This window comes from Empidonax traillii, unplaced genomic scaffold, assembly GCF_003031625.1.
Source record: "Empidonax traillii isolate 1590-97213 ecotype Southwest subspecies unplaced genomic scaffold, ASM303162v1 scaffold694:size336501, whole genome shotgun sequence".
NCBI lineage: Eukaryota > Metazoa > Chordata > Aves > Passeriformes > Tyrannidae > Empidonax > Empidonax traillii.
In genome coordinates, this window is record NW_020955887.1 from 102342 (window position 1) to 130330 (window position 27989).

At 40.1% G+C, this 27989-nt stretch overlaps 1 protein-coding gene across 3 annotated transcripts; it reads left to right on the forward strand.

Moving 5' to 3' along the window:
* The first annotated feature begins 4144 nt into the window (after window positions 1–4144).
* On the forward strand, window positions 4145–27989 carry SRPK1 (SRSF protein kinase 1). 3 transcript variants are annotated; one of them, XM_027899896.1, is made up of 16 exons: window positions 4145–4227; window positions 4312–4372; window positions 15739–15857; window positions 16820–16928; window positions 17345–17432; window positions 17608–17695; window positions 19171–19277; window positions 19910–20075; window positions 20837–20862; window positions 21343–21556; window positions 21826–22254; window positions 23655–23755; window positions 24687–24794; window positions 26099–26168; window positions 26621–26713; window positions 27641–27989. In XM_027899896.1, exons 1-16 carry the CDS (start codon window positions 4215–4217, stop codon window positions 27823–27825), a joined length of 1977 nt encoding a protein of 658 aa, XP_027755697.1. In that variant the 5' UTR covers window positions 4145–4214; the 3' UTR covers window positions 27826–27989. The 3 variants fall into 3 exon arrangements, with proteins under 3 accessions (XP_027755697.1, XP_027755698.1, XP_027755699.1); XM_027899897.1 differs by lacking the exons at window positions 4145–4227; window positions 4312–4372 and adding an exon at window positions 4690–4736; XM_027899898.1 differs by lacking the exons at window positions 4145–4227; window positions 4312–4372 and adding an exon at window positions 12581–12618.

Sequence of the window (27989 nt, forward strand, 5' to 3'; positions counted from 1 at the left end):
CAGCTGAAAGTTAACACTGCTGACATCTAAAAAATAACTACTTCTTGGCATGTTAGGGTTTTTAATGCCTTTAATTTGCAAAACTCTTTTGCTTCATATTAGTTTTGCTTGTTGAATGACTGCCTTGAGAAGAGGTAATTGTGCTCAATGTCAGACACTGAGCAATCTCTGTGACTTAGAATGATTGGTCATGTGTATGTGTTCAAGACAGTAAATATAGTGCTGGAGTCCCTGTTGCGATATCAGAAGAAGCAGGTCTCAGTGATCTTAGTTTTGTTGGTTTGTTTTAGTTTTGTTTGACCATGAATATCTCAGTTTTCCTTCTGAATCTCTTTTTGGATCTAGAGTGAACTCTCAAAGGTTACGGCTGTGTCTACTCTACAAGGTGCTCCTAAGAAAGTGTATATAGGATTTCTGATTCATCATTTATTTGGGCTTTCGGCGTGTATACTGAACATATACTGAAACATAAACTGTTGTTTTGAGACCATGACAGGACTTGAGACTCAAGTCTGCCTATGGGTGAGGTTCTACAAGGTGTGGTAAGCTAATCTATCAGCTTGCTGCTGCCAGAAGGGACAGGACCACACAGGGGAAAGGAAACCAGGAGAGCAAGCCTTCTTCCTTTATAACTAGCTCTTTCATCAGCTTAGCTATGTGTGGTATTACAGCCTAAAACTGTGGGTCTTGTCTAACTTATGCTGCTGTAAAGCCATTTCCTGGTGATAAATTCAGGCAAATGGAGCTGTAGTTTGAGTTGCTATTGTGTTTTCTAGTTTTCATTAACCATGAAGACTTGTCAACAAGATTACTTTCTGTAATAGTAAGATCCTACAGATTGTGCAGTAGCCTTCTGTTCCAGCACTGTGTTTTTATATCTTACCAAAAAAATGAAAGGAGATTGGATGAAATTCTAGAACAAAATCACTTGATGGAAAAGGTTGAATTGTGTATAACTATGACATGATCTAAAGTTAAGAGTCTGTCCACCTGTCCACCCAGAAACAGCTGGTGCAATAAAATAGGTCTTGCCCAGAGTTCAAAGGGAGAATTTTGCTCTGAAGTCACAGGTAATATTGCTGGAAACTTTATCATTGTACTTGATGTTTAATAAGAAAATATCTTTTATTCCCTCACCTAACTCATTGTTTAAAAAACATGTCTGCGTTGCTTGCTCATAATCTTTTCCCTGTTTCTTTTCCACTTCCTTATCGCATGTGTTTTCTCTGTTCTCCATTTGGTACCCACTTGTCAGCCTAGTGCATAGTCAACCTGGACAATGAAATTATGGAAAGGGACTCAGGTCTATAATGTTAACTGGTGTAAGTCCCCCACTCACTGTTCACCCTTTAAAGCTGCCAGAAGCCCTGGGAAGACAGTGTCACTTATATTTGGGTTGTACATAGAAAATCACAAACATTGCCAGGGAATTAAGAAGGGAAAGAAGGAATGCTGAGCGGTGGGGTTAGTCAGAGTTTAGCTACTGGAAATCCTGATTCAAAAACAGACGCAAAACACATCATGTAGGTCAAGTCCTGATTTAATCCACTTACTAAATAATGTAACACAGGAAACATTTGCATTTTGGGAGGTGGCATAGGTGTAAACTGCAGTGGTAAAGGATTTTAGTGAATGTTACTGTGTAGAGTTTCTTACTGTAGAGGAAATGGAATCCTAGAAGCCTCAAACCTTTTGGACTGAAAGACAGGAAAAACTCAAAGCCCAAATGGCATTGAGTAATTATCAAACCTCATATGCTTCCCTGCATTGTTTTGGACAGTGGCTTCACGCCAAGCTCCTCTCAGTTCTGTTCAAAACAAGTAATATAAAACCCCTGAAAAGTATAGCCCTAATTTCCAGATTCTGTTGGCTGTCCTATGTTACCCTTAATTTAAGATGAAATGGCATTCCCAGCTGTTGGCAACATCAAAAGTCTCCACTGAAAACTTAAAAGATTTTTTGGGGGTCTTGTTCAGAAAAGTTCCAATCTTTGTGACTTTGCAGAGTTTAGCACCAGGGGACAAATCAGAGTCAGTATGTTAGCATGCAAATTATGGGTATTCATGCTGCAAAACAAATATCTTACTGAGAGGAAATCCAGTCAATCCTGATCTTTTTCCCTTACAGTTGTGTGGTGCTATATGTGTTTGCTTCCACATACACACAAGCCTTCTGTGTTTAATCTCTGGACATGAGCTGTGAAGCACAAAGCATGTACTTTTTAGCCAAGTATTCGACCTATACCTCTAAGAAACCACAGAAGTCAGAGTTTAAAGGCCTGTTTGTAATCTTGTGTTTGTTGGCAGCCTGACATTCTCACCTGACATAGTTGCAACAAGTACTGTTGTTTTGTGCATGCAACAACATTTTCATATTCTTTCCAGCTAGTCGGATGCCATGATATTTTCCTAGCAGGGCATGTTGCAGAAATCCAGGCTGTTCTCCCACTGCACTGAATTAGAGCAAACACATCCCCAGACACACACATTTTCATTGATGATAGTGCAGCATGCATATAACCACCCTCAGCTCTGATGTGGTTTTAGTCACATGCTGCTCCTGTGGATAAATAGCTGCAGAAGATATAAAGCAGCTGAGGAAGCTCAGATGCCATGCAGAGCATGGCAGAAGCAGTTATTGGGGCCATGCATGGCAGCGGGGCACACTGCATAGGAAGCAAGGAGGAAGGACCAGATAAACCACTTATGTATGGGCATGGTCTGGGGACATTTATTCTGCTCCAAAAAATAGTGCCAGGCTGGTTGTGGGAAGATGAGTGTATCTTAGCTTAGGCCTGGCTCAGCAACCCTTTGACAGTGCTGCCCTGTGTTTTCCATTCCAAAATTAGAAAAGCATGGAAGAAACATGGCAAGAAGGAAGATGCTCAGTAGTATCTTGTTTCTGTAGCAGACCTCTGTGGAAGGCTCCTTGTTCAAACTCTGTTGGCAGCTACTGTTCAAGGGAATACAATGCCAGTCTGCATGTGTGCTTCACTGGGGCTTTCCAAATCCATCCATTGGGACTAGGGAACTGAGCAGTCTGGCAGGTGCAAGCACAGACCTTGCTAGAGCCAACAGCACGAGTCACTTTGTATAGATATGGGATGACAGACAGGCTACCTCTGAATTGAGATTATAATACCTTCTGTGGTCTGGTATTGTTGTGTCCTCTTTTGAGGTAGGACGTTGTTCAATGCTAGCAGGGGGGACTTGAACACACTTGAGGACTTTCAGCTCAACCTTACCCTGAACACCGTAATTGTGCAAAGGCTGAAATTTGCCCCTCTGTCATGTCATCCCAAAATCTTGTGTTAGTTTCTCACATAAAACTCTTTGCAGAACAGACAGATGTCCTAAACATCTGATACTTGTAATAATAGAGCAACAATTACGAATTCTAAAAAGGATTTTTGTCTTCCAAAATTGTACACATGCATACTTACTTGCCTTTCCCTGAAAATATTCATGATCTGATGCCGAAGGGCCCACCTCTTGGGCAGGCTTAAAATGTCCTAGAAATTAAAACCAGACCAGACATGGCTCATGCTCCGGTCCCAGATGATGGCCTTGAGTCCTCTGTGGCTTCCTGACAGGAACCCCCGACAGACACCTGACAGACTATGTAACATGCTTATAACAGAGCTGCAAGTAGTTTTTAGGAGTAAAATGGTGTTAAGAAAAACTGCAGATAGTAGAACATACAAAAGTTTTAAGGTGAATATATAGCCACGTTAAACACAGGTATTTTGTTCAGTGCGTGCAGCAAAATGTCTAACCTGCAAAGGTTTTTTTCATGGTCGTTATTGAAGAAATGATTTAATATTAAGAATCTCTTAACAGGCATTACACTCCTGTCGGGGAACACGACTTTACACATCGGTTCAGCGCAGAGCTTTGCGCGCTGAGGAGAGACGGGTGCGGGCGCGGGAGGCAGGCGGATGCGGGAGGCTGACGGACGTCCCGAGCGGCCCCCAGCGGCGGCGACAAACGGAGCTCGTAACGTCACTCGTGGCCGTTGCGCTCAGGGCCGCCCCCGGGCGCCGCCGTCGCACCCGCCGCAGCCGCTGAGGGCGGGCAGGGGCGGGCCCGAGGAGGGAGGTGCCGGCTCCCCCGGCTCGAGGCCGCCGAGCCGCGCGTGCCCAGCCCGGCGGGCCCGGCGCGACGCAGGGGCGGGCGCAGCGCAGGCGCCGGAGGGCGCCGGCGGCGGCGGCGGCCATGGAGCGGAAAGGTGAGCGCGGCGCGGCCTCCATCGGCCCCCTGGGTCCCCGCGGGCCCGCCGCCCCTCACGGCTCTCTCTTCTTCTCTCCCTCAGTGCTGGCTCTGCAGGCCCGAAAGAAGCGGACCAAAGCCAAGAAGGACAAGGCCCAGAGGAAGTAAGTGCGGCCCCGACTCTCTTCAGGTGGTATCTCCCGCCGGCACCGCCGCCTCTTTGTTTTCTTCGGCTTTCCCCTCAGTGAAGGGACTGCCGAGCCCGGCGGCCGAAGCGTGCGAGCCCCTCGAGCTGGGCGGGTGTTTAACGGGAGCTTACTCGAGGGCACGTTTCTCGTGCTCGTGGCCCGGAGCGGCGGTTTTGCCGCCCAGCTCTCTGCCCGCGGCCCCTCGCCGTCCCCTGTCGCGGTTCCTTCGGCCGGACGGGGGAACGGCAGGTTCTGTGTTCCCTGCGTCTCCCCGAAACCCGGAGATGGAGCTGTAGTCGTGCTTGCGGATGGAGCTTCGTGTCGGGCTCTGTCCTTGCAGGTTCCTTTTCTCAGTCGCAGGCTGTACCCCGGGGAGAGTTGTCAGCGTCCCCTCTCTGCAGCCCCTCGAGCACTTCAGTAACTGCTGGCTTGGGAACCACCTTCTCTTGACTCTTCTTCCTCCTCTTGCCCCCTGAGATTTTCTTTTAATTTTTTTTTTTTTAATCTCGCCGAAAGAATGCCATGATGTGGTGTTTACTTCTTTCTCTAACTTTGATGCTCTCGTATGGCTTCTCTCCTATCACAGGAATGTCTCAAGTCTTAATGTGTGGTGAGCTTTTGGATGCAGATATAAAAATTAAAAGAACTCGAGTAAATACTAAACAATGGCTTCCACCAGACTGCATTAAGTACTGTGTTCAGTGCTGCTCGTGGATTCCTTTCTAGTGAAAGGTGATGTAAATTCTAGAGCTTGTTCTGCGTGCTCCATAAAATGCTGCTTATTCCTGTAAAATCTCTGGTGTCTCAAGAGGTTTTTTATTTGCTGGTGCGTAGCAACCAAAGGTATTTAGTAAGTAAGACTTTGAGGGTGGGAGTTGGAGGTTTTTTCCTTTAGGCTTAGAGTGATGCTTTCTTAGTCACTTCCTCAGAAAAATCATGTGGATTTTCTTTTTTTTTTCCTTGCTATCTCCAGCCGAGATTTATTTGTTTTGAGATGGGACTTTTGAGGAGTGAGGAACATTAACTAAAGTATTTGGGAGATGCGTGTAATGGTTCCATAGTATTCTGTACGTGTTCCTCGTATTTCTTGAAGGTAGCATTAGGGCAATTTCTGAAACTCTCTCCTTTTTCTCTAATTTCTGTATGAATAATCCATTGTTTAATTCTATACATGTTACTTTTTTTTTTTTCTTCTCTAGCTGCAGACAAACAATACTGACTCTGCCAATAGAGTCCACAGTGCAGCTGGAAAGACTGATTTCTTTGTAAATTCTGAGGTTGCTGAATGGTAACTTTCAGTGCTGGCATGTTAATGGTGGTTTGTCCATATCCAGGACAGGTTAACTGTACTACTGGCTAGCTCTTGATTTTGCCACTAACCTTGATTTGAGTGCAGAGCTGTACTATTTGTAAAATGCTGTGTTTATATTCTTAAACTACATGCTTCAACTCTGTATTCTGGCACCATAGGTTTATTAGATTGTGCCTCAGAAACATGCATGTACTTTATGCTTTATGTTGTACAACTAAGAGAACCCAGCTTCTAACTTTAGATACAGTTCCACAATATTTATGCTATTTAATACAAAGCTGCTTGAGTTAAATCTTCTAAAATAAGCTTAGCTGGGTTGTTGCAAGACATTCCACAAAATCTAAACCTGAAACTGCATGGAATGTGCTTTTAACATCTGATGTTCTATAGTAGTTTAGGTTGCGCATGTAACTTTTTCTGTAATATATTGTATTCTATACGTGTGCAGTAAAAAGAAGAAACAACTGATTTTAAAAGGTTGTTTAGTAAGTATTATGAATTATTATGAGTAAGTATTAAAATGCAGAAAATGTTCTGAAGGAATTTAAAACAATTCAAAATATCTTTCATTTTAGAAAAGAACTGCGCCTGCTTTAAGTTTAGCTATCACCTGAATTTGGTTAAAAACAGAACAAAGAAATCCACTTGGAAAGGTTAAAGTAATCAAAATGAGTTGTGTTTCATACAAAACTGGAAAATTGCTTCTTTTTTTCATCATTCAGTAGTTACATCGTTGCTTGTTAGGTTCAGACAAGACAAGCCTAAACTGGTTACTTACAGAAACACCTTGTAAATACTAATTATGGTTCTGTGTGGAAGCTTTTTTTTATTGGAAGGTCAACCACGTTCTTAATTTTCTGCAAATTCAGGATGTTCCTATTTCTTTACATCTCTCCTGTCTTAAAAATTGTATTTGATATCAATGAAGGAGAGAATGCTTTTATCACAACACACTTCTGTAGCAAGATAGCCAATAGAGTTTCTTGGAATTATGTAGGTGAGGTACCTGTGTTTTCCCATGCCAGTAAAACTACTCCAAACCTTTGGTGATTCGGAAGACTCATTAAACCAGCTGTCTCAAATGTTTGCTCAGGGACTTGCCAAGCCTGCTTGTTAGTTCTATCTCTGCCACTGTAGAGTTGGAGGAATATCGTGGCTTTTGCTCAGGTCCCATATCTGTGAAAACTGAGGAGAAAGACAGGGAGGGTGACAGCTGAAAGTCTTGGAACGACAAAATGCAAGCTTAGATACAAGGAGATCCTAATATTGACTGTCACTGGGTCGCTTTGTAACCTTGAGTGAAGCATTGATTTCAGTTTCTTAATTTCACCATTTTCCATCAGAAGGACAAGGAATTAGAATTAAAATTCTTTTAGTCTAAATTATTTTTAGAAAATGAGAGACCTTTTCCTTAATATTAAGAATATGTCAGAAAATATGCATGTCAAAGCTTTAGATGCTAACAAAACACAGGGAGCTTGGTACATAGGTTGTTGCAGTTTGTGTTGCTGCCCAAAGGTGGCTCTTTGAAAGTTATCTGGGGGAGAATGTGATGTAACAATTTTGTAATTTCCTGAGGTGTGAACATCTTGGGTGCTGACAGTCAGTTGATTCCCAAAGGCACTCAAAAAAGCCTTTTAAAAAGGAGCCTGTAGGCTTACAAGCTTTTGTTCATACCAAAACATTAGTAACTTTAAACTCTTCAGATAGCAGTATCTGGTGAGGTGCATTCAGGTAGTTATTTTTGCCCAGGTGTCAAAAATGCAGAAATCTTTTGCAGTTCTTCGAAGTAGTTACTGTGTCTTTGGAGTTGAACCCTGGGAGACAGATGTGTTAGATGTAGTATTTGCCCTGGTCCTAAGGAAGGTGGTGGAGATGCACAGTGCTTTCCTGGGAACACTTCTTGGACTAGTTTTCCTTGTATGACTTCTATGGAATTGCAAACATAATTCTCTGTCTTCTGGTGTTTCATGAGCTGTCTTGGATGGAGATGGCCTTGAAGGTGCTAGGAGGAAGATGTGATGGGTGTGCCAACAGTTCAGTCTTTCACCTGCCACGTGGTGGCTACTTCGTGCGGTGCAGGTCTCCAGCAGTACACACCAAGCCCACATGTGTGCTGGTAATGTTGTAATGCCTTGGTGCAGCAAGGTAGTGTCTGTTTAGGAAGCAGGGTGGACTAACAGGAGATCATCAGCTTGATTTTTGAAGACCCCAAGTGCTGTTTGGAGGGGAACGTTGCTTTGAGTTAGCTCTTGTTCAGAAGTCATGGCAGAAGTGATGCTGAAGCATGGCATCTACCTGCTTTCATTTGAAAGAGATACACAGAGTCATAGAAAGGTTGGAGCAGACCTCCGAAGTTGAGTTCAATTTTTGACCGATCCCCACTTTGTCAACTAGACTAGAGCACTGAGTGCCATATCTAGTTGTTTCTTGAACACCTTCAGGGATGGGGACTCCACCACCTCCCTGGGCAGTGGAGTCCAGTGTTTTAACAACTGATGTTTAACAACCCTTTTCGTGAAGAAAGTCCTTCTGAGAATTCCTTCCTCATTTTATAGTCTGTAAGACTGTTGCGCTATGTGAATGAAAGCCTAATACACAAGGAAGACGTAGTATTTACTTCAAAACTCTGCTTCTGTTTGAAAATAGAAGCTTCCAAATATAGTTTTACTTTACTGATGTGTCTGGTAATTTGTAATGGAATTGGGCACTTGTGACTCTTAAATCATAGTTGCTAGTAAAATACTGTGGAATTTTTCTGTCTGTTTTATATTGCAAGAAGTGCAAACTGTTTTCTTTGTCCTAGGACAAAATTACTCCTTAGGTTACTACTGAGATTAGGAACCAGAGTTTAAAAAGTAGTCTAAAACACCCATCCAGATTCAAAGCAATTAAAGAAATGGGTAAGAAACTGAATAAAAAGTTCTGTATTATAGCTTATTTCTCTCAAAGGAAGAAGGTAAGTGTATTACCTAGAACTGGGCTCCAGGTCTGTGTAATGTGCAGGAGGTGGGTATTTCATTCGCAGGCCCAAATGATAATACTGTTTCATCAAATTCAGTATCTTCTATGTTTCAGGAAAAGTTGCCCTATTCATGTACAAACCCACCAGTTCTGTGTAAGGGATGTTGAACCGATTGTGCTTCAGAGAAGAACATTTTATTACTGTACACATGAATATCTACAAAGGTAGTGGCAGCCATAACTATGTGGCTTGTTCTGAAAAATGTGCATGGTCTGAATTGCTTTCTTCTAATTCTGCGTGCACCAGTGAATTTATTTAATTGTTTCTTACAGGCTTAACTGAGTGGGAGATATTTTTTCACAGGAGTTTCAATAGATCCTCTGTCTCCCTCTACTCTGGCAGGCAGGCAATGGCAGAGCTGAGTTATAGTAGTCTTGTTTCCACCCTATCTTCCCAAGTACCTGCAATATTCATTATTTTCAAGAAACTGGTTTACAGTTACCTGAAATTTTCTGGCAAGACCCTTTACATGGAGTGAAATCTCAGTTCTTTCTTCTTCCTCTCTTCAATTGCTATGAAGAGAGACGAAGTTGGTAGTTTCTCCATCTATGCAGTCTGGGGAGCAGAAATTCTTAGTAAGATCTGATACTTTCTAGTTTGTTACTGTATGTCTTGCTTGTATCACTTTACTTCTGTCTTTGAGGAGCCTTGGAGTTCTGACTATCACCTTGGTTTCTTTCTTATCTTGCTCAAAGCTTTGCCTGGGATCAGGATCTTGGATTATGTTTTTGTCACTTGTCTTTCATAACTAAGACCAGGGATATGTCTTTCATAAGTATTTTGAACATAAGTTTAAGGTAGAGTAAGAATTCATTGTCCTCTGAATTTTTTCATTCAAATGCAGAAGGGATTATCAGACTGTGACAGGACACAGCTGAAGATCTGCTGGTTTCCATGGAAGTCCCGTGGTTTGTAATAGCTGGAACAGCAGACAGTTCTACAAACAGCTTGTTAGGTGCTTGTGTGGGAGAGTGGGTATGGGGAGCAAGAAACTTGATTGCCTGATATTTGTGTATTAATACTGTTCTCGTGTGGAAGCCATTACTTATCTTCAAACTGAGATCCCACAGGTCCACTAATCGAAAGTGTCTTGGTGCCTCTGAGTGCTGTTCTTTAAAAACTAAATGTTCAGCCATCTCCAGTCTTCTTTTAAGTCCTTGAAAGTGGTATTCCTGTAGCTCTGGGATGAGTGCTCTACAGGAGCAAGTATTATGGATCTGCCCTACTGGCAGAACATACCAGTTCTTTATTCAGAAAAATCAGGATGCAAGAGTGAATGAGTTACAATAATCACAAAATAATGTGGATTATAGACTCATAAATCCCCTATAAACTATGATTTATAATTCTCCTAAATCTCCTCAAAATAGTTGAAATTTCTTGAGCAGAAAGATCAACTGCATACAAGCAGAAAAATACTTTTATCATTTTGGATCAGAATTCGTACTGAGAGTTTGTGTGTAATCAGTTACCATGTTTATTGAACGTGAGGTCTGCCAGCAGATCTGCACGTAAGCATGGCGGAGGCTGGCATCAGAAGCAGTCATTCTCACTAGATGTGCCTTAACATGATCTTGAAATTAGACACACTAAGGAATAGGAATAAGATGCATCTGGCAAGCATACTTCCTTAAAGAGACATTGTCTCGATGCACAGATGTGAAAATGGGAGGGAGCTTTTTAATCCTGGCTTTTCACCATGCCATATGGAGTTTTTTCTTTTCCTCAAATGAAAACAAGGGATTTTTAACAGCACCCAAGGTGAGATCTTGCTGTAGTGGGGGTAGAGCCCTGGAAATGGTTGGCTGGATGGTTAAGGTGGAAAGCAACACTTTGTTCAGCAAGAGCCCTGCAGTGTGTTAACCTTTATCTGTGGCACCTGCAGGGTTAACTGGAGTCATCCTTCATCTTACATTCACTGAATTGAATTCTTCGTGGGGGTATTTCATGTGTGTAATTTGAACTTACAAATAAGGGATGACAGTGTTTATGAAGACTGTTGCAGGCGACTTATAAATCATTTAAGAAAGCATTTCTCTTCAGTTTCCTACAGATGAGTGTCATCTTTGCCAATATCAAGGGAGAGGAAAACTGAGATGGAAAGGTGTAAGGAGAGTATCTTTTTTGTTTGTACATATATAAGGATGATAGGTGTGACAAAACTGATTTGGGCTAAATGTATGTTGCCTTCCTTGTTTGAGGGTGGAAGGAATCTGCTTCTGTATCTATTTAAAGCAAGTCGATAGGTAGCATGGACAGTATTTCTGCTATTTTGGGGATAAGGAAGAGTACTTCTTTCCTGTCCAACAGAGTTTTGAAGAAGTCACTCTTAATGCTCATAAATAGGAGAACCAAACATGTAATTTCAACTGTTTTGTTATGTAAGTTACTGGAGAAAAGAGAAAAAGTTCAGAGTTTTGATGGTCAAGTTGCATGTGGATGCTTGGCTGTGTGTCTGATAATTGCTAGAGGACAGCAAAAGAACTCATGCTGGTGCCACTCCATGGCGTGAGGAACACAGCTTTCTAATTGTACTGTCTGTACTAACAGACAGGACTGGTGTCTCCGACCTTAGTCTTTCAGTGCTGTTGGATATACCTCAGTGCAAATCTGGAAGAACCCACGTTGTGCAATTGACGTTTCTTAATCATTTTTTACCTTATTTTTAGTGTGTGGACCAGATAGGTGATTCTAGTGAAAACTGGCAAGAGAATTCAAAAAGTGTTTTTCCAAAATATTTTGATACCTTTTGTAAGGAACAAGTGGGTGATTGATTTCTTAGTTCCTGCAAATAACTTTTACCCTCCCTGCTGTGCATTGCAGAGGTGAACAGAGTTATTGGCTGATACCTTCAATGAACATGGTGCAAAATATTGTCTACAGTGGAAAATTGTGAATGTTGTTAGTACCTCTCCTAATATGAAGAAGTTTGGCAACACTGAACAGTTAAAGGGATGTTCAGATTTCAGTAAGCTTTTGAGGTGAAAATACTTCAGATATACAACCAAATGAACACATTTCTTCTTTAAATGTCTTGGTTTGAAACTGCAGGACTAGCTTCAGAGTGTCTTTCACTAATGAAGTCCTGCTGTCACGTTGCTGACTTGTTTCCCCTATCACTTACATAAACCACCAGCATAAACAGGCACAGGAAATGGCTGGTAATTCTTCTGCATTGTTGGAGGATGATGTTAAGTGCTTGCTGCTGTGAAAAATACTCAGTTCAGATTTTTAAAGAAAATTAGACTCCTGCTTGTTTTGTTACTTTTAAGCATAAAGGATAAGTTTTTCTTGTAACTCTGGATGGGGAAGTTTGGGATTACTTTAGAAAATTCAGTTTTACTTTGAACGCCCTTTCTCTCCTGCATGATTGTGCTGGCATTTCTCTATCAAAAGGGTTGGTCTGTCGACAGTTACCATGATCCTTGTCTTCATTTGAGCTTTGAATGCAGTGGGCTATTGAATAGGCAAATAAAACCGGCTGGATCAGGAAGATGAAACAAAGTATTTGACTGAAAATCTAATTTCATTAGAGGGAAGAATGAAACAGACATCAAGAGAAGGGGATGAATCTATTTATGCTTACTCCGTAACATGACTGAATTTGCAGGAAGATCAGCTGAGAGCAAGCCTCAGCCTTGCTGCACGGCCCTTCACCTGCAATGCAGTGCTGGACAGCTGCAGCTGGATGCTGGAGGCAAATCTCTTTTCTCTCTCACTCTTACAAAAAGCTTTGCTGTGTTTGAGAAGAACCAGCCCCTCTGCCTGCTGCTGATGTCCTCCTGCTCCCCGGACAGTGTGCTGTCTGATTTTTTATGGCTTTTTTAAAACTGTTGGGCTGACTTTGGGAATTTCTCTATCAATGGGAGGCCGTGCTTCATGCAGGTAGGTTACCTTCCTTAATTTTGTCCCATGAATTTACAGTTCTTCAGGCATTGCTGAGAGAATAAGGACTTTCGGGAGGGTCTCTAGATGTGGATTCATACAAATTCCTTAGAAGATTTAGCATTTTGCCTTAGCATTGCTGTCCACATTGTTTTTCTTAAGTAGAATATTGCTGTATAGCTGCAGAGGTACCCTGCATCTCCAGTTTATTCTGATGTTTAATTAACACATTAAGAGAGCAAAAGGAAAAGGTAATCAGGGTGGTTTTGGGTAGACCAGGGGTGGCTATAAAAATAAGTACCCTAGAACACTTGATTTTTAATGTGTAAATAATCATTTACACATATATACTTACACAGTATAGAGTTTTTAGATACTTTATCTGCATTTTGCAATTCTGCCGACAGCTGTTTCAGCTGTCATCTTTAAATACTGGGTATGGTGTGGAATTTTCTGCTGTCTTTAACAGCCTTTTGTGGCTTTTTAGAGCAGTGTCTTTGTGAGCAAAACAGACAGATGAGGCTTCTGCTTTTGTGTATCAGTTTTTCTTAGGTAGTAATACATCTTCTGCACTGATTGATTCTCTCTTAATCTTATCTTCAGCTGACATGGTCATTTTGGGGGAAGAATATGGTGGGATGTAATAACATCAAATGAATTTTCACAGGAAGGCAAAGGAAAGAGATGTGTTTTGGAGGTGATTTCATAAATGAAATAGCACTGTAGAAATGTATGTGACCTGAATACATCTCTCACAATAATAGATTATAATGCAAAAGTGAAATGTTTTTGGATCCCTATGACACTCAGATGCAGACTACTGGGTGTGTCATGTGCGAGACTATCAGCAGCATGATCCGTCAGCCCTTTAGGAGGGACACAGAAAGCTTCCAAGAGAATGAATATGTTTTAATGCTTCCATTAACTTCTCCCTTGATGTATGAAATTACTATTACTGAAAAGCATTGGAACTGCAAAATGGCATGATGTTTCTGTCAGTGGTTCTTAAGGTGAATTTTGAGTCCTTTCCAATCCCCTACATCTTGTGCAGTTAAAGTGAAAATCTTGAAACAGCATTGGAGAGAATTACTCTACTGCTTAAGCTATGTATGTGGCTCCTGGTATTAAATTCTTTCTGTCCAATTCTGTGTTCTTGTTCTCTTTACCCTGTCTATAGGATTTGTTGTCTATGAGCATCTAGTTTCCCCTTCAACCATTCTGTCTATGGCCCTTTCTTGCTTTTGCTGCCTGCTCTTGGAGGATTAGACCACTAAGCTGTATTTCTTATCTGTTCCTGAATTAAAAAATCAGCAGGACTGATAACAGACTGAAAGTTATGTCTAGTGATGGGTTGTGCCTGCACTGACCTTTGTAGCTCTTCTTTGCTTTAATGCAGTTCAGTTGTAGATTGTACATGTCTTCCAAATTTAGTCACCATCAGATTGGAATGCATGTTTTCTTTATTTTTATGACCCATAGATATTTAAGATGGCTGTAGTTTTAATGTCTAGTGATGTATTTAATGTGTGAAGTCTCAGCACATTGCATGTGTAGTAGGTAAATGTGCTGAACATTCATTCTACTATGTACTCAAAATGGAAATAGTAAATTTGTCCCATGGATTAAGATCGGTTAAAACAGCCGTGATATGATGTGCAGGACTCCAGCTCAGGTCTGAGTTGTGAAAACTGCATCTGAGAGCCTGCATACATTGGCATATCCACTGGCATAACTGGGAGCTTTCCTCCTTTGAGCAAAATGAGTTGAATTTGAAAGAGGGTGCTGGAAGGCATCAGAGTTATCTGCTACTTCCGTGGAACAATAGTTTCAATACAAGAAACTTCCTCTAATGCACACTGAATGCGAAGCTAATTTTAAAGAATATTTTGCACTTGTATGTCATTGCTGTAATGAAGTTTGCTGCCCACCTCTTTGGACAACTCCAACTTTTTAAAATATCTCATACTTCTGAGGAAAGAAAGCTTAATGTTGATATCCTGCAGCATCTTGCCCTTAAATCTTGCCAATGCAAATAGGCTATAGGCATTGTTTTAATTATAAATGTTTGCATTTTACGAAAGGGTCTTGAATCTTAAACTTTGTAGACATTTAACCATTCCCTGTACTGCTTTGTAAAATAAATAAATGACCTGATTTAGAGTTATGTCATGAGCTGTTTGGCTGTGATCAGCGTGATGCCATAAAGAAGTAGAGACATGGGAGGCAGTCTATGTTTTAACTTGAAGAACTCGAACACAGCATGAATGTGGGAGAGCATTGAGGTGGCCTTTGCAGATACGGTCTTCACAAGCAAGAACTCAGAGTAGCACATTGGGCAAAAAGTTAAACAACTAACATTACCGTTTTTATTTATGAAAGTGGGAGTGAAAAACTCCACCGCCTCAGTGCCTGATCTCAATCCCTCTGCAATAACAAACTCTCAGCAGTTTGCTGAACATCTGCTGTTTACTCCCCTTTCTGTAGTTCAGACAACTGTAGTGAACTTTGGACCTCTGGTGAAAAGAAGAATTAGAAATGCAGCTTACCATATAAGAACAGGAGAAATAAAGGTCAATTAGGGGCTTTAGAGTTCTAAAGTGTTAGAAGCAGAAGAATTGATAAACATTCATTTGACCTTGAATGTGAAAGGGACAAAGGCCACAAGTTCTAAACCACTGGTTTACATTATTTTCCAAAGGAGTAAGAGTTGATTGATGTTAGTCTTTAAATGTTGACGAATGTTACTTTAAATTTTCAGGTTTTACATGAGATAACAAATAAAATATCAATTCGGTTTAGAAAAGTCCTCTTTGAATGAAAGACTGGGAAGAGATTCAAAGAGGCTAACATTTTGGTGGATCATTAAGCTTTTAACTCGCTATCTGGTCTGGTCTTTTCTTTGTTCTACTACTAGGACGTTAAGTTGTATTTCTCACTAGGATAGGAAAAATTATTTCTCTCTACTTTTATACTATCTTAGGAGTAAAAGCATTTAAATGTGAATAGTTTTTCTGAAGGCTGAATATTGCATCTCCTCAATTATCAGCAATCCCTTGTATGACATGAGAGCTACAGGCTTGAAGGGAATGTGTGTGAGACATACAGTGTATTCTCTTTCAGACCTGACACTCAGCACCGGGGCCCTGCTGCTCATTCAGAGAGTGATGTCCCAGAGCAAGAGGAAGAAATCCTGGGATCGGATGATGATGAGCAAGAGGATCCAAATGATTACTGTAAAGGTGAGAATTTGCCTGTCTAAGATGCAGGATTTGCAGTTTTATTCCCTTCATTTCGCATTTACTATAGAGAATGAAAATAGACTCCATCATACTTTAAGGGTGTTTTGAAGCTGCATGATGATAATAACTTATTTTCAAGCCAACATGAAATGGAGAAGCTCTTCTCCAAGTTTCCTTCTGTTATCAGTCAAGATTTGAGTTGAGAACTGTTTTTAATGAATGAGTTTAAAGCTGTTAACTTTTCCTCTGTGCCAGAGGGTTTTCATTATTGATAAAAGCGAGTAGGCATTTAATTCCTTTTTTTTTTTTTCATTGTAAAAAGGACACTTTAAAATCCTTCAAATCCTTTTCAAATTCTTCAGTTTTCTTTTGAAGATCAAATCATCATCTTGATATCCATTCTTCAGAAAACTTTGTGTCTGCAAATAGTCTTCCACTGTTTCTCTGAGCAGAAACTAAATACAGAGAAAATGGAAATGCCAAATCACAATCTCCTTTCTTGTTTTCTGCTAGTTCCCTTGTATGTCTGGCTTTTCATGTTTTTGCTTCTGTTATGGAATCCTCCTGCTTAGTCAGTAGCTTGAGAGATATGAGGGGTACAGGGAGAAGACTTCCCTGTTTTCAGTGGTGATGTCAAGTGGCAAAGTGCCTTTCAGTCAGGAAAGCAATTGCAAGGAAAACTGGGATCTCGGGTGCAGTACTCTTCCATGTTATGGGGTTAGAGCATGCAAAAACAATACTGATACTTAGCTGAAAGATTCTGTTACTGACCATTCCAACCTGTTGTAATGTTCACAGTTCCTCCTCCAACATACTGTGTATTTGTACTTGCAAGATCCAATTAGAGAAACACTTGCATTCGTTTATATGATTAAAAATTTAAACACATCAGATAAGTCTTCCTTAAGTTTTGATACTTGTTCCACACACCTGTTCTTTGGTTCCTTCTGCTATTTTTCTAGGTGGTTATCACCTTGTGAAAATAGGAGATCTCTTTAATGGACGATACCACGTGATTCGGAAGCTTGGATGGGGCCACTTCTCCACTGTGTGGCTGGCTTGGGATATCCAGTAAGTCTTTCTGTTCTAGCTAGTGTTTCTGGTGGGAATTTACAAATGTGATCAGAAAACATCTTTTTACTTTTAGATAAAAACACAAAACGTAGCTGTCCACATCCTAAACAGAAGTTTCTTTCGATACTGTGCATTCAAATGTGTGGGAGGGAGTTAACAGGACAAATCACATATGTGGGAATGGTACTCTTGTGTTCAGCAGTTTCTGACCTATTATTACATTTTATGAGAAATTATTAACATGAATGTTTTATAAAAAAAGACTCAAAGACAGTCTTTGAATGTTTAAACCTTATTTTTCCATTATGCATAAAATAAGCTCTCTTCCATGCAAAAGAATTGGGATAATCCTGGAGAACAAGTTCTTTGTATGAGCATTAACTGTTTCAAATTTACTTCCCACGTGTGCTTAGAGGGAGGAGATTTGTGGCAATGAAGGTGGTGAAGAGTGCTGAGCACTACACAGAAACAGCACTAGATGAAATCAAGTTGCTAAAATCGGTGAGTGCCTGAGCTGTGTTTGATTTCCCCTTTCCCCCTCCCCCCCCCCCCATTTTGGGGAGTTTTAAATTTCTCATGTGCTTGATATTTCTGGATCATCTAGCTGCAAAAAATTGTGTAGAAACCTAACAGTAGTGCAGTAGATCTGACTTCACAATTACCTCTTTTTCTGCAGGTCCGCAACAGTGATCCAAATGATCCAAGTAAAGAGAAAGTTGTTCAGTTATTAGATGACTTCAAGATTTCAGGAGTTAATGGTTCTCGTATCCTTTTGTGGAATAAAAGCAAAGAACTGCATAAAATGTGAGTCAGCTGGGCAGCTGTCCTGTTTAGGCTGGGGAGCAATGCCTAGGCATCCCTTTCCCTGCCCAAGGAAACCTGCTGTAGAACAGTCTGCTTCAAAACTGCCTGCTAAGTTCAGGTTCAGAGTGATCATTCAGCCTGATATAATGTGGGTCAGCCATGGAAGCCATACAGTTTGGTCTTGATTTTAACATGCTGATGGCAATTAGTGAATCTGGACTGAATGACTGTATTAGAGGTACCTTTGGGGTAGGAGAACTTATCTATCCCATCCCCTCTATTTTGCAAGCAGCTTGTTTAAGCCTAGTTAAATAACCTGCTTAAGCTTACTTAAATAACCTGTTATTTAAGTGAAGCAGTACAAAACAGTAAGATCAGTAGCTGAAAATAGCAAACACATGTCATCTATAACTTGATAATAAGCTTGTTTTCTAGTTATGGATGCATCTTCCTTTGTACTTTATCAACATTGTTAGCATGTTTAAAGTGTATTGCTTTGAAAATCCCCTGCCGTTCTGTGAACAGCCTTTTAATAGGTAGCTATCTGTAGCAAGTCCTAATGGATCCTTCACATCTGAAAGTTGGAATTCTGGGCATGTTTTCACTTTGCAATAGCTTAAGTTTTGTTTCAGTGAGAATTACTAGGCGCTTGAGATAATGGAACTGTAGATTATAAATATCCTAACACTTCAGAAAACAGTAGGCCCATAATGTATTTCCTCTATTAACCATTTTCTTAGTAAATGTTGACCTGATCTTGTGTTTCTTCCAGTCTTGTGAAATGTGTACTTCCTGCCAGTGTATACAAAAAGCAGTCTAATAAAGTCTTAGGAGTTTGGACTCTAAAGTGTACTGAATATGTCACTGGAGTGACTGTAGCTGTTGAGATCTTATAGCCAGAAAGCAGATAATGTAAATATTGTTGAAATCCAAGCTTTGTCAAAAGTTTGTTTTGCTGTAATGAGGCAAGGGAAGGTGAAGAAAGTAACCTAATTATTCTGAAGATAACTTATTATATTTTCAGATAATGCTGCTGCATAGAGATCTGGCATCAAGTTTTGCCTAGGACGAAAGCCTAAGCTGTTCCAAACCAAACATTGTTGGCTTGAAGACCTGTCACTACTAGGAGAAATACTAATGCATACTTGCTTGTGTAACTGGCTTGCACTCAAAGCAGGAGGTTACTACTGCTGCAGTAGGACCATTGTGCTAACCAACTCCATCCCTCTGTATTGTATGTTTTAGATAATGGTACTGTTGTGTAGGAGAGGATGCTGCTGTTGAGGAAGGTAATTTTTCTAAGCTATGTCAGAAGGATGAGGGTTCTTTAATATATAACAAAATATAACTGCGTGGATTTCTTTTGATCCTCAGTCCTGGGAATTCAGGGCTCCTTGGGTCAGGATGTCCATTTTTTCCCTTGATTGAGTTCCAGATATCTGTATGGTGTTTGAAGTTCTAGGACATCATCTTCTGAAGTGGATCATAAAGTCAAATTATCAGGGGCTTCCACTCCCTTGTGTCAAAAAAATCATTAAACAGGTAAGTTCCAGTTCTGACTGCATCTGACTTTCTCAGATATGAGAAAACAAAAGTTAACAATCAGTGGTGTCTCTCTTGTGCAGCAAAATATTCTTGGGTTGATATTTCCTTTCTCTACTGCAAACTCCTACTGCAGATAGTTATTTTCTGACACTTAAACCATGATGGGAGGCCAGCTGTGCTTTTAACCTCTTCTTAGCCCATCCATTCCTCATAAGTGAAGTATTTTTTTAAGGTGTAACAGTAAGCCTAGTGCCTCATGATAGGAAGAACAAGAGAAACCAGTTCTCCCCACTGAGTGGTTGCCTAAGAAGAAACATCTTTCTACATGTAAGGTGGAGGGGAGGAGGAAAGTGTGATTTTAGTGTAGAGTATTAAAATTACATTTTCAGCTTTAATAAGTTATGGGGGTAAATAGAGTATTTTCAAATCATAGCTAAAATCTGTATGCAGATCTCTATTTTGTGACATTGCATAATAACCACTGATCACATTAGCTCTAATCTGGAGCGTTCTCAAACACAAGAAGCCCTTCAGGTTCATTAGGCATCCTAGGCAATTTTGCATTTTTACATCACTCAATTTGCTCATTATTTGTTTTGTCTAATGGTTGATTTCCTTCTTATCTGCAGGTTCTTCAGGGTTTGGATTACTTGCATACAAAATGTCGAATCATTCATACAGATATTAAACCTGAGAACATTCTTCTCTGTGTTAATGACCAGTATATTCGCAGGCTGGCTGCAGAAGCAACAGAGTGGCAGAGATCTGGGGCTCCCCCACCATCTGGTTCTGCAGGTGAATTTTTTCTTTTCCCTCCCCTGAAAATTGGTGCTATCTCTCCTACATACCCCTAAATTATCACTAGTCTCACTAAGGAAAACTTCCTGAGTACAGTGGAACAATTATGCAAGCAACCTTTGAAAACCCAACTGTAAACTGTGAAGTTAGTCATAAGTTGTAACTCAAAGATGACGGGAAGGCAGTTTGCGTAAGAAAAATGGAGGGATGATAAATGCACACTGGCACCTGCTTTTAATACAGCTAATCTGGCACTAGTAAAGTGGTAGGATAGTCAGTATAACGTAGCACAATCCTGATGCACTCAGTATAGAACTGGGAGGAAACTGTGGCAACATATGTCTAACATTTTCTTCAGAAGTTTATTATCTTTCATTGCATGAAGTTGTACCAGTGTGTACTTTTCAAGAACTACTGCAGTGTGTATTGGAAGGCTCTGTCAGTCATAATCTTACAAGACCAACACTGAGCTGAGCCCATCATAGCATAGCTTAGCTTAATGAAGCTTCCTTAAGTTTGGTATTTTAATGCTTTGATTTGCATTTTTATTTAGCTAAGATCATAATACATGCAGTAAATGAAGCTACGTGACAGAAAGTTTGTTTTTGATATCAGTAAAGCAGGTCTTCTATCTGAAATTTTAATTATGCATTTACACATTTAATACTTTTCTCTTTTTTTTTTAATTGTTGCATTTTTGTTGAGAATATTTTTTGAATACAGACATACTAATTTACTGATGTTTCTTTTCTTTTCAGTGAGCACTGCACCACAACCAAAACCAGTAAGTGTAATAGCTTTCATCTGTAAGTTTCCATCTTCTGATCTGCATTGTTTCATAATCCATTCAGTGTTAAGGGAAAGCAACCTCATATCGGAAGAAAAAGTGTGATTTGTGTTTGGCATAGACATCAGGTTGAAAGCTGTCTTGGAGATGTAAATAGTATTAGCTCATATATCACCAGAATGAGTCCTTGTGGTGATCTCAAGGTCTGTTATAAAGGCAGTTATTCTATAGAGTCTGAGATCTCTCGCTTGGAGAATAATGTAAGTTTCTCAAGTCAGGGCAAAAATGCACTGATAAGAGCCATAGACAACTGGTTTGAAAGTTGTAATAGCTGCTTTTTATCTGAGAGAAAAACTGTCTCTAGCATTTTCATCACAGACTGCTTGTCACAACTCTAAAATAAATTAAAACTTGGCACGTTGTAGATTTATTGAAATATGAAATGCTAAGTCAAATTTCTCTGCTTGCCTCGTGTAGGCTGACAAAATGTCAAAGAACAAGAAAAAGAAATTGAAAAAGAAGCAGAAACGGCAGGCTGAGTTGTTAGAGAAGAGAATGCAAGAGATAGAGGAAATGGAGAAGGAAGCAAGCCCTGGGCAGACACAGCCTGAAGAGGAGGAAGGAGCTCAGACTCCTCTGGAAATGCTCATAAAAGTTAGTCCACCAGAGGAAAATGTCAGCAAAAAGACAGGTATGGACCTGAAGTATTGTTGACATGGAGTGGACAGTGTTGTCCTACTCGTGTAGGTATGAGGACCTTTAGTAGAGGTGACTGTTGTCATTTAACCTGTTTGCATTGCATTCTGCCCTTCTAAAGAGACTGGAAAATATCCTGTTGCAAACTGAATTAATGCATGATTGTGTTTCAGTTACTTCTGTGGGCTCCCTGAATAGCTTCCAGCTATTCGTTTAGATATATTTAGATATATTTTGCTATATTCTCATTTTCCACTCTTGCAGCACAAGTCATTGTACAAGAGCCATCTAATCCAATGGAAAGCAGCGTGGAAAAATGTGTAACAGAAATAAACTGCAACGGAGTGATACAAATGACGGACTTCACAGACTCTGGGAATCAAGGGTCTGTGCAACTTGAGGATGACCTTCATAATGCCAATGACTGTGGCAGTCACCCTCATACGCAGAAGACTGAGAACTTCCATAGCTGTAATTACAATCAGCATAATGCTGACTCAGAGAACAGGCCTCAAGAAGCAATGTCGGACTCGTTTGTGCCCTTAGTTTCAGAGGATTCCATGGTGTGTCAGCCCACATCCAATGAAGAACAGTCATTCAATGTGCAGGAGATTAAGAGTTTTCAGGAAAGCATCCGGACAGAGATCCCTTCAGAAGATGAGAATGAGAATAATAGCCCGTCAGACAACAAAGGTATAAGAGCAACCTTGTAAGAAAAGGTTCCTTTTTTCTTGATGTGGGAGAGTTCTGTTACAACACTTCATCAGAGTATTAATAGAAACGTGCATTTTGTAGGCTGAAGGGATCAGAACCACCTGTTTGAGATTTTTCCTGCCAGGAATAATTAACCTGATAGTTATACTCCAAGATGTTCACTGTTTGTAGCTCCCACTTGTAGTTGCACTTAGTTTTGACTTCTCAATGCGTAAGTGTTCCTGCTTTTAACAAGTACTTATACACTTGGTTTTCAGTGTAAGAACATTTCCTCCTTTGAATTGCTTATGTGATTTTCATTAATAGTTAAAAACGTAACTCTACAAATTGTCACCGGCTGCTAAATTAGGGGATAAGTACTGTTTAATGTATTCTAATAGTTTTGTTCTTAATATGGAGCACAGGTAACTTCTCTCAGTTACTCAAAATGGGTGTTTTCCCAGAACTGAAAATGCAGTCTGAAACAAAGCTTATACAGCATAGGGAAAAAAAAACAAAACTCTTTAATGCTCTTGTTTAAGTATGATTTACTTCAAGGTGGAAAAAAATGTAGGTTTAGGAGAACATAAGACATGACATAGTGTACAGCAGTTTAAACACATTCCAAGTGTGTTTGTTAAAATATGAATGGATAAAATGTCTATTTTTGGATCTTTGTGTCAATGTCAGGTAAAGTATATCTGCTTGGAGAAGGAGGGCAAAACTAACATTTGTAATTGTTAAAAAAAAGGTATTCTAGCATTTTCTTGGCAGAGTACCACTGGGGAGTTACATGGATGAAGAGTAGCAAGAGAAATTTAGATTTTGAAACTTGAACTACAGTTAGCTAGATGAGTCTGCTAGATTACTAGGTGTCTTTTGCTTCTCACAGCCCTTTCCCAAATTGCCGGATGTAATTTGGTGACTTAGTATTTTTGCTCTCCACTGTGTCATTCAGTTTTCCCAGTATATACTTTAGGTCTTGTAATTGTGTTGCAGCAATGAGTGATGGGTATGTCAAAAAGATACTATAACATGGGGACTTGACTTCTTCAAAGACTTAAGGATTGTGAGGCTTGTTCTGTTTCTGGCAATGGCCTTATTTCAGCAGGTTTTTTTAATACAGACGGACTTCTTAAGGCTGTGCAAAGAGTGTACTCTTGCATCTGCTTACTTGTCCTTCTGCTCTTCTGCTTTGTGACACCAGTCAGTTCTTCATGGTGATATTGCTGTTGCTGATAGTGGAGACTGCTGATTTTTATACCTAAGCATCAGGGAAGGGAAAGTTCTGATCTGTAAGAAAAACCCTTCCTGGCTAGGGAGATGGTGATAGGATTTGGGTGACAGATGGTGACAGTGTCTATGTAGCTTTAATCAGCTGTTGTACACACTGCCTCTAGGAAAATCAACTGCTGGGAATTTCCTTCTTAATCCTCTTGAGCCCAAGAATGCAGATAAGCTCAAAGTGAAGATAGCTGACCTAGGAAATGCCTGCTGGGTGGTAAGTATACAGTATTTTCACACTGACTGTTTAAACCTGCAAATTCATTCACAGTATGCCAAAATGGAAAATAGTCTGTAAAAAAGATTTTTAGACCTGGCCGTGAAAGTAGTGAGTTTGAAACTGTGACAGGAAAAACAGAAGGGGAAGCAAGGACACTAAGAAAGAAATGGTCCTCTAAACATAAGCTTTCAGTCCGTGCTTTGGTTGCCTCACTGGCATTAGATTTACTTCTAATAGCCCTGTGAACCATGTCACATACAGTGCATAGAAATCTAAGTATGTGATATTTCTGAAGGTGTTTGTAGCTGTCTTGGAGACTGAGAAAGTTGCAAACAATTGCTCTGATGTGCTAGCTCTGTAGCTTGTCAGACCATTTCAGTGGTTTTAGGAGCTGCATGAAAGAGATTCGTGCAATAAAACTAAAGAGTTTTTTTTGATTGTTGTGCTGTGCTGCTTTCAAATATTTGACATTTCAAATAGAAAAGTCTCTTACTTGCTTCTAAAATGGCAAAATACTTCAGATCATATGGGAGAGATGAGTCTCAACTCAGAATTGCACATCAGGCTTGCAGTGTCTGGCAAGGTGATCTCTTACATTGGTGTTGCTTATCTGCTTCAAGGTAGCTGCATCATGGCCTGTCTATCATGACTGGCTAGGAGAAGGGTGCATCATCTGAAAGTCTTCCCTTATTCTGTTTTTGTGGCTTGCTTTCCTCTAAATTGCTGGACTGTTTCACTTGAGGAGGAGTGTCTCACGTAGAGCATTTAAACAGCACTTGTAGGAATATAAGGAAATACTTAATGAGGATGTTAAATGCAGATGAAATGCAATGGTAATGAGCTTTGATCTACTCTGGCCTTCCAGGTTGTTGATTCTCCTCTTTTAAACAGTCTTTAACTTTTTAGTAAAACATTTATTTTTATTTAGCACAAGCACTTCACTGAAGACATCCAGACAAGACAGTACCGGTCCTTGGAGGTGTTGATAGGGTCTGGTTACAACACCCCTGCTGACATCTGGAGCACAGCGTGCATGGTGAGTGGTGTCAGCTGGGGGATTTTACACTCTTTCTAAGAGTATTCTGGGGAACTTGTTTGTGCTGTGTGCTCTGAGCTGCTGCAGGCCTGGCAAAGAACCCTTACAAGTGTTCAGTCAACTTCTGGACTTGCTGAATACCACATTTCCATAGCAGAGTTGCTTTATATTTTTTTTTCCCCCACATGTGGCTTTCCATTTGAAAGTTTAGTTGTACAGCATCAGCAGATTCCAAATGTGACTGTACTTTGCCCATTGTGATTTTTGGAAAAAAAGACAACCATGCAAATCTGAAGAGGATATCTTTTTATATTAAAAAAGCCTTTCTGCTGTACCTAGCACTGTTTCACAGATACCCTCAGTATAACTTCTAATTTTTGTCATCCTCTGCTTGTTTGGAATTGGTGTATAATCTGAGTAATGCTGAGATGAGGCTGAAGCTGTTCCTGTAACAGCTGGCAAATGCAGAATATGGTGATTAAAAAGATCAGTCTAGTCAGTTACCACATGTGCCTCTAGTGTCTCCATTCTGTGTTTTCTACCTATCAGAGCTTGGGTTTTATATTTTAAGCTTGGAAAATAGACCTTTTTGCGGTTTTGCAGAACAAGCTGTGATTTTGATAAACGTGTTAGAAGAAAATGTGACAGGGTCATGTTTTCTCTGCAGAGCGTGTGGCCATAATTACACAGTGTGCCTTATTCAATAATTTGGCAACAGCAGTTCATAATGAAAACTAAATACAGAAGGTCAGAGGTAGTATTCTGTGTAAAAGTGAATACATAAAGGGTAAATATGTTACAGAATTTAGGGGTGGTGAGTTGAAATTAATGCAGATGTTCTTCTCATTTAAAACATGTTTTCATATCTACAGACAAATGTTCAGAAATTAACTGATAAAGGTCTCTGAAATTTGGGGAGAGGAAAGCATCTTTGTACAAAGGAAAAAACAAAAACCAAGCAAAACAAAACAAAAAAACAACCCCGGAAACTACAGTTTGGACATGACATGGTTTTTGCAAAATGCTGTTGAGGGGAGGAGGACAGGCTAAGCACATGTTTCAGCACTGGTGTCCTGCACTGTACTGTGATCCAGAATTCATCATAGATGTGCCTATGATGTTTTTAATGGGGTTGTTAAAATGTTGCAAAGGCATTGCACATCTTAGGTTGTCAGGGTGTATTTAACCTGCAAAAATCTCTTATGCAGCTATAACCTTATTCTTTCACAGTGCTTTGCTTATGGCCCACGGAGATTTGCACAGTGTTTTGAAGTGATTTAATGTGCTCATTTCTGTTTGTTTAGGCCTTTGAGTTAGCAACAGGAGACTATCTGTTTGAGCCTCATTCTGGAGAAGATTACTCACGAGATGAAGGTCCGTTTTTCTAAGTCTTCACTTTTTAAAATGAGACGTGAAATCTAATGGTTGCCTCTTCAGAATGAGCCTTCTCTTTTGAGTGAGCAATGCAAAGGCTCCTTGCAAAAACATTATTTACCCAAATCAGCAGCAACTGTGCTAAACCCTCTGCAGTAAAACACCGTGCAGCAAGTCTATATTCTTGTTCTGGTGTTTCACATTCCTCTTGCTCATGGATTCTCTACCTTGCATCTCCAACTGATCAGGGCCTCAAACTACCCTTATTTCTTTTCCTCCTTGCCTCCTGGCTTTGTTGTTGCTTACTGTAATCTTGATTTCTGGTTGATATCAAAGTAATTTTTAAGGCAGATAATGTCTCTCTTATATCCTAAAACAGAAAACTGCAACATAACGATGTCTTGTATGGTTTTGGTGGTTTGTTTTTGTTTTTGTTTTTTTTTAACATGCAGATCACATTGCATTGATCATAGAACTTCTGGGGAAAATACCTCGCAAGCTCATTTTGGCAGGAAAATATTCCAAGGAGTTTTTCACCAAAAAAGGTAAAAGGAAACAAAGGAAATATCACTTATCCCCTCATCTTCTACCCCAAATACACAGGAGTGTCTTGCTGGAACTGCCAGTTAGGAATAGATGCCAGCAAAGATGCCTCTTTAAGTCTTTCCTTTGTTTTATGAAAGGCTTCACCAGTAAAACTGCAGCTAAATCTAAGGCATTCTTGTTTTACTGCTAAAGTATCCTATATCCTGATACTTGACATCTTGGTGTAGATGAAATGTAGCAGGTAGAAAAAAAGTACATTAGATGTTTAGTCAAACTTGATGTGGCTTTATTTAGCTGATCTTTGTCAACTAGAGGTGGTGACTCACTTTTGAAGTCTTCTCTTAGACTAGACAGGTTTACTCCATTTATAGTGTGCCAGTCACCTTAAATAGTGCCTTGCATCATAAGCCATATTGCTCAGAGCACATAACATTATCATAAAGCCCTAAGTACCCCAGAAATGTATTGAGTCAAAAAAGTAGGTTTTGACCTAGTTTAATACTTTTTTTTTTTAGTAAAAACAAACCCTTTTTTTTAATAGCGTATTGGTTTCTCAAACAGTGCGGTATGCATTGCATGTATTCCAGAGTCAATGGCATAGTATTTATCTATCATGTCAAAGCTGTATAGCTGGTGATTTAATGAAGGTAATATTTGCTTATATTGGATCTGAAATAACAGGAGGTAAAAAAAGAACCTTTCAAGGAAGTACATTTCTATAATAGGCTTAATAAAGCAGGTGGAAAAGGGGTTTTAATGTAACTTACTTCTCCCTTCAGCATGCCCTACCACATTATATTCCCTATGCTCAGCTGTTAGAACAGGTTCTGAATTCAATCTGTCATGTTTAGCTGTTCAGCCTATTTTACTGAGCTGTTCTGTTCCCATGTCTTGCCAGACTTAACCTGTCTGTCTTGGGTTTTCAGGTGATCTGAAGCACATCACCAAACTGAAGCCCTGGGGCCTTTTTGAAGTGTTGGTGGAAAAATATGAGTGGTCCCAAGATGAGGCAGCTGCATTCACAGACTTCTTACTACCTATGTTGGAGCTGATCCCAGAGAAACGAGCTACAGCAGCAGAGTGTCTCAGGCACCCTTGGCTTAATTCATAGAAGCTTCAATGCAGTGCCACAGCGTTACACTCTGGTTTACAGCATAGCCTACACACACCCAGCTGCCCCTTCCCAGATCCATTGTTCTCCTTGTTCACTTTAAGTGTGAAGTTCTTCCTTCAAGGCTTCCAAGATTTTAGATAAATCTAACTTGTTCTGCTGAA

Bases quoted from the DNA above. Each gene is read 5' to 3' on its own strand.
- SRPK1 (XM_027899896.1), top strand. The intron at 4,373-15,738 runs GTAAGTGCGGCC...ATTCTCTTTCAG, and splicing joins AAGGACAAGGCCCAGAGGAA to ACCTGACACTCAGCACCGGG. The intron at 21,557-21,825 runs GTATGGACCTGA...CCACTCTTGCAG, and splicing joins AAATGTCAGCAAAAAGACAG to CACAAGTCATTGTACAAGAG.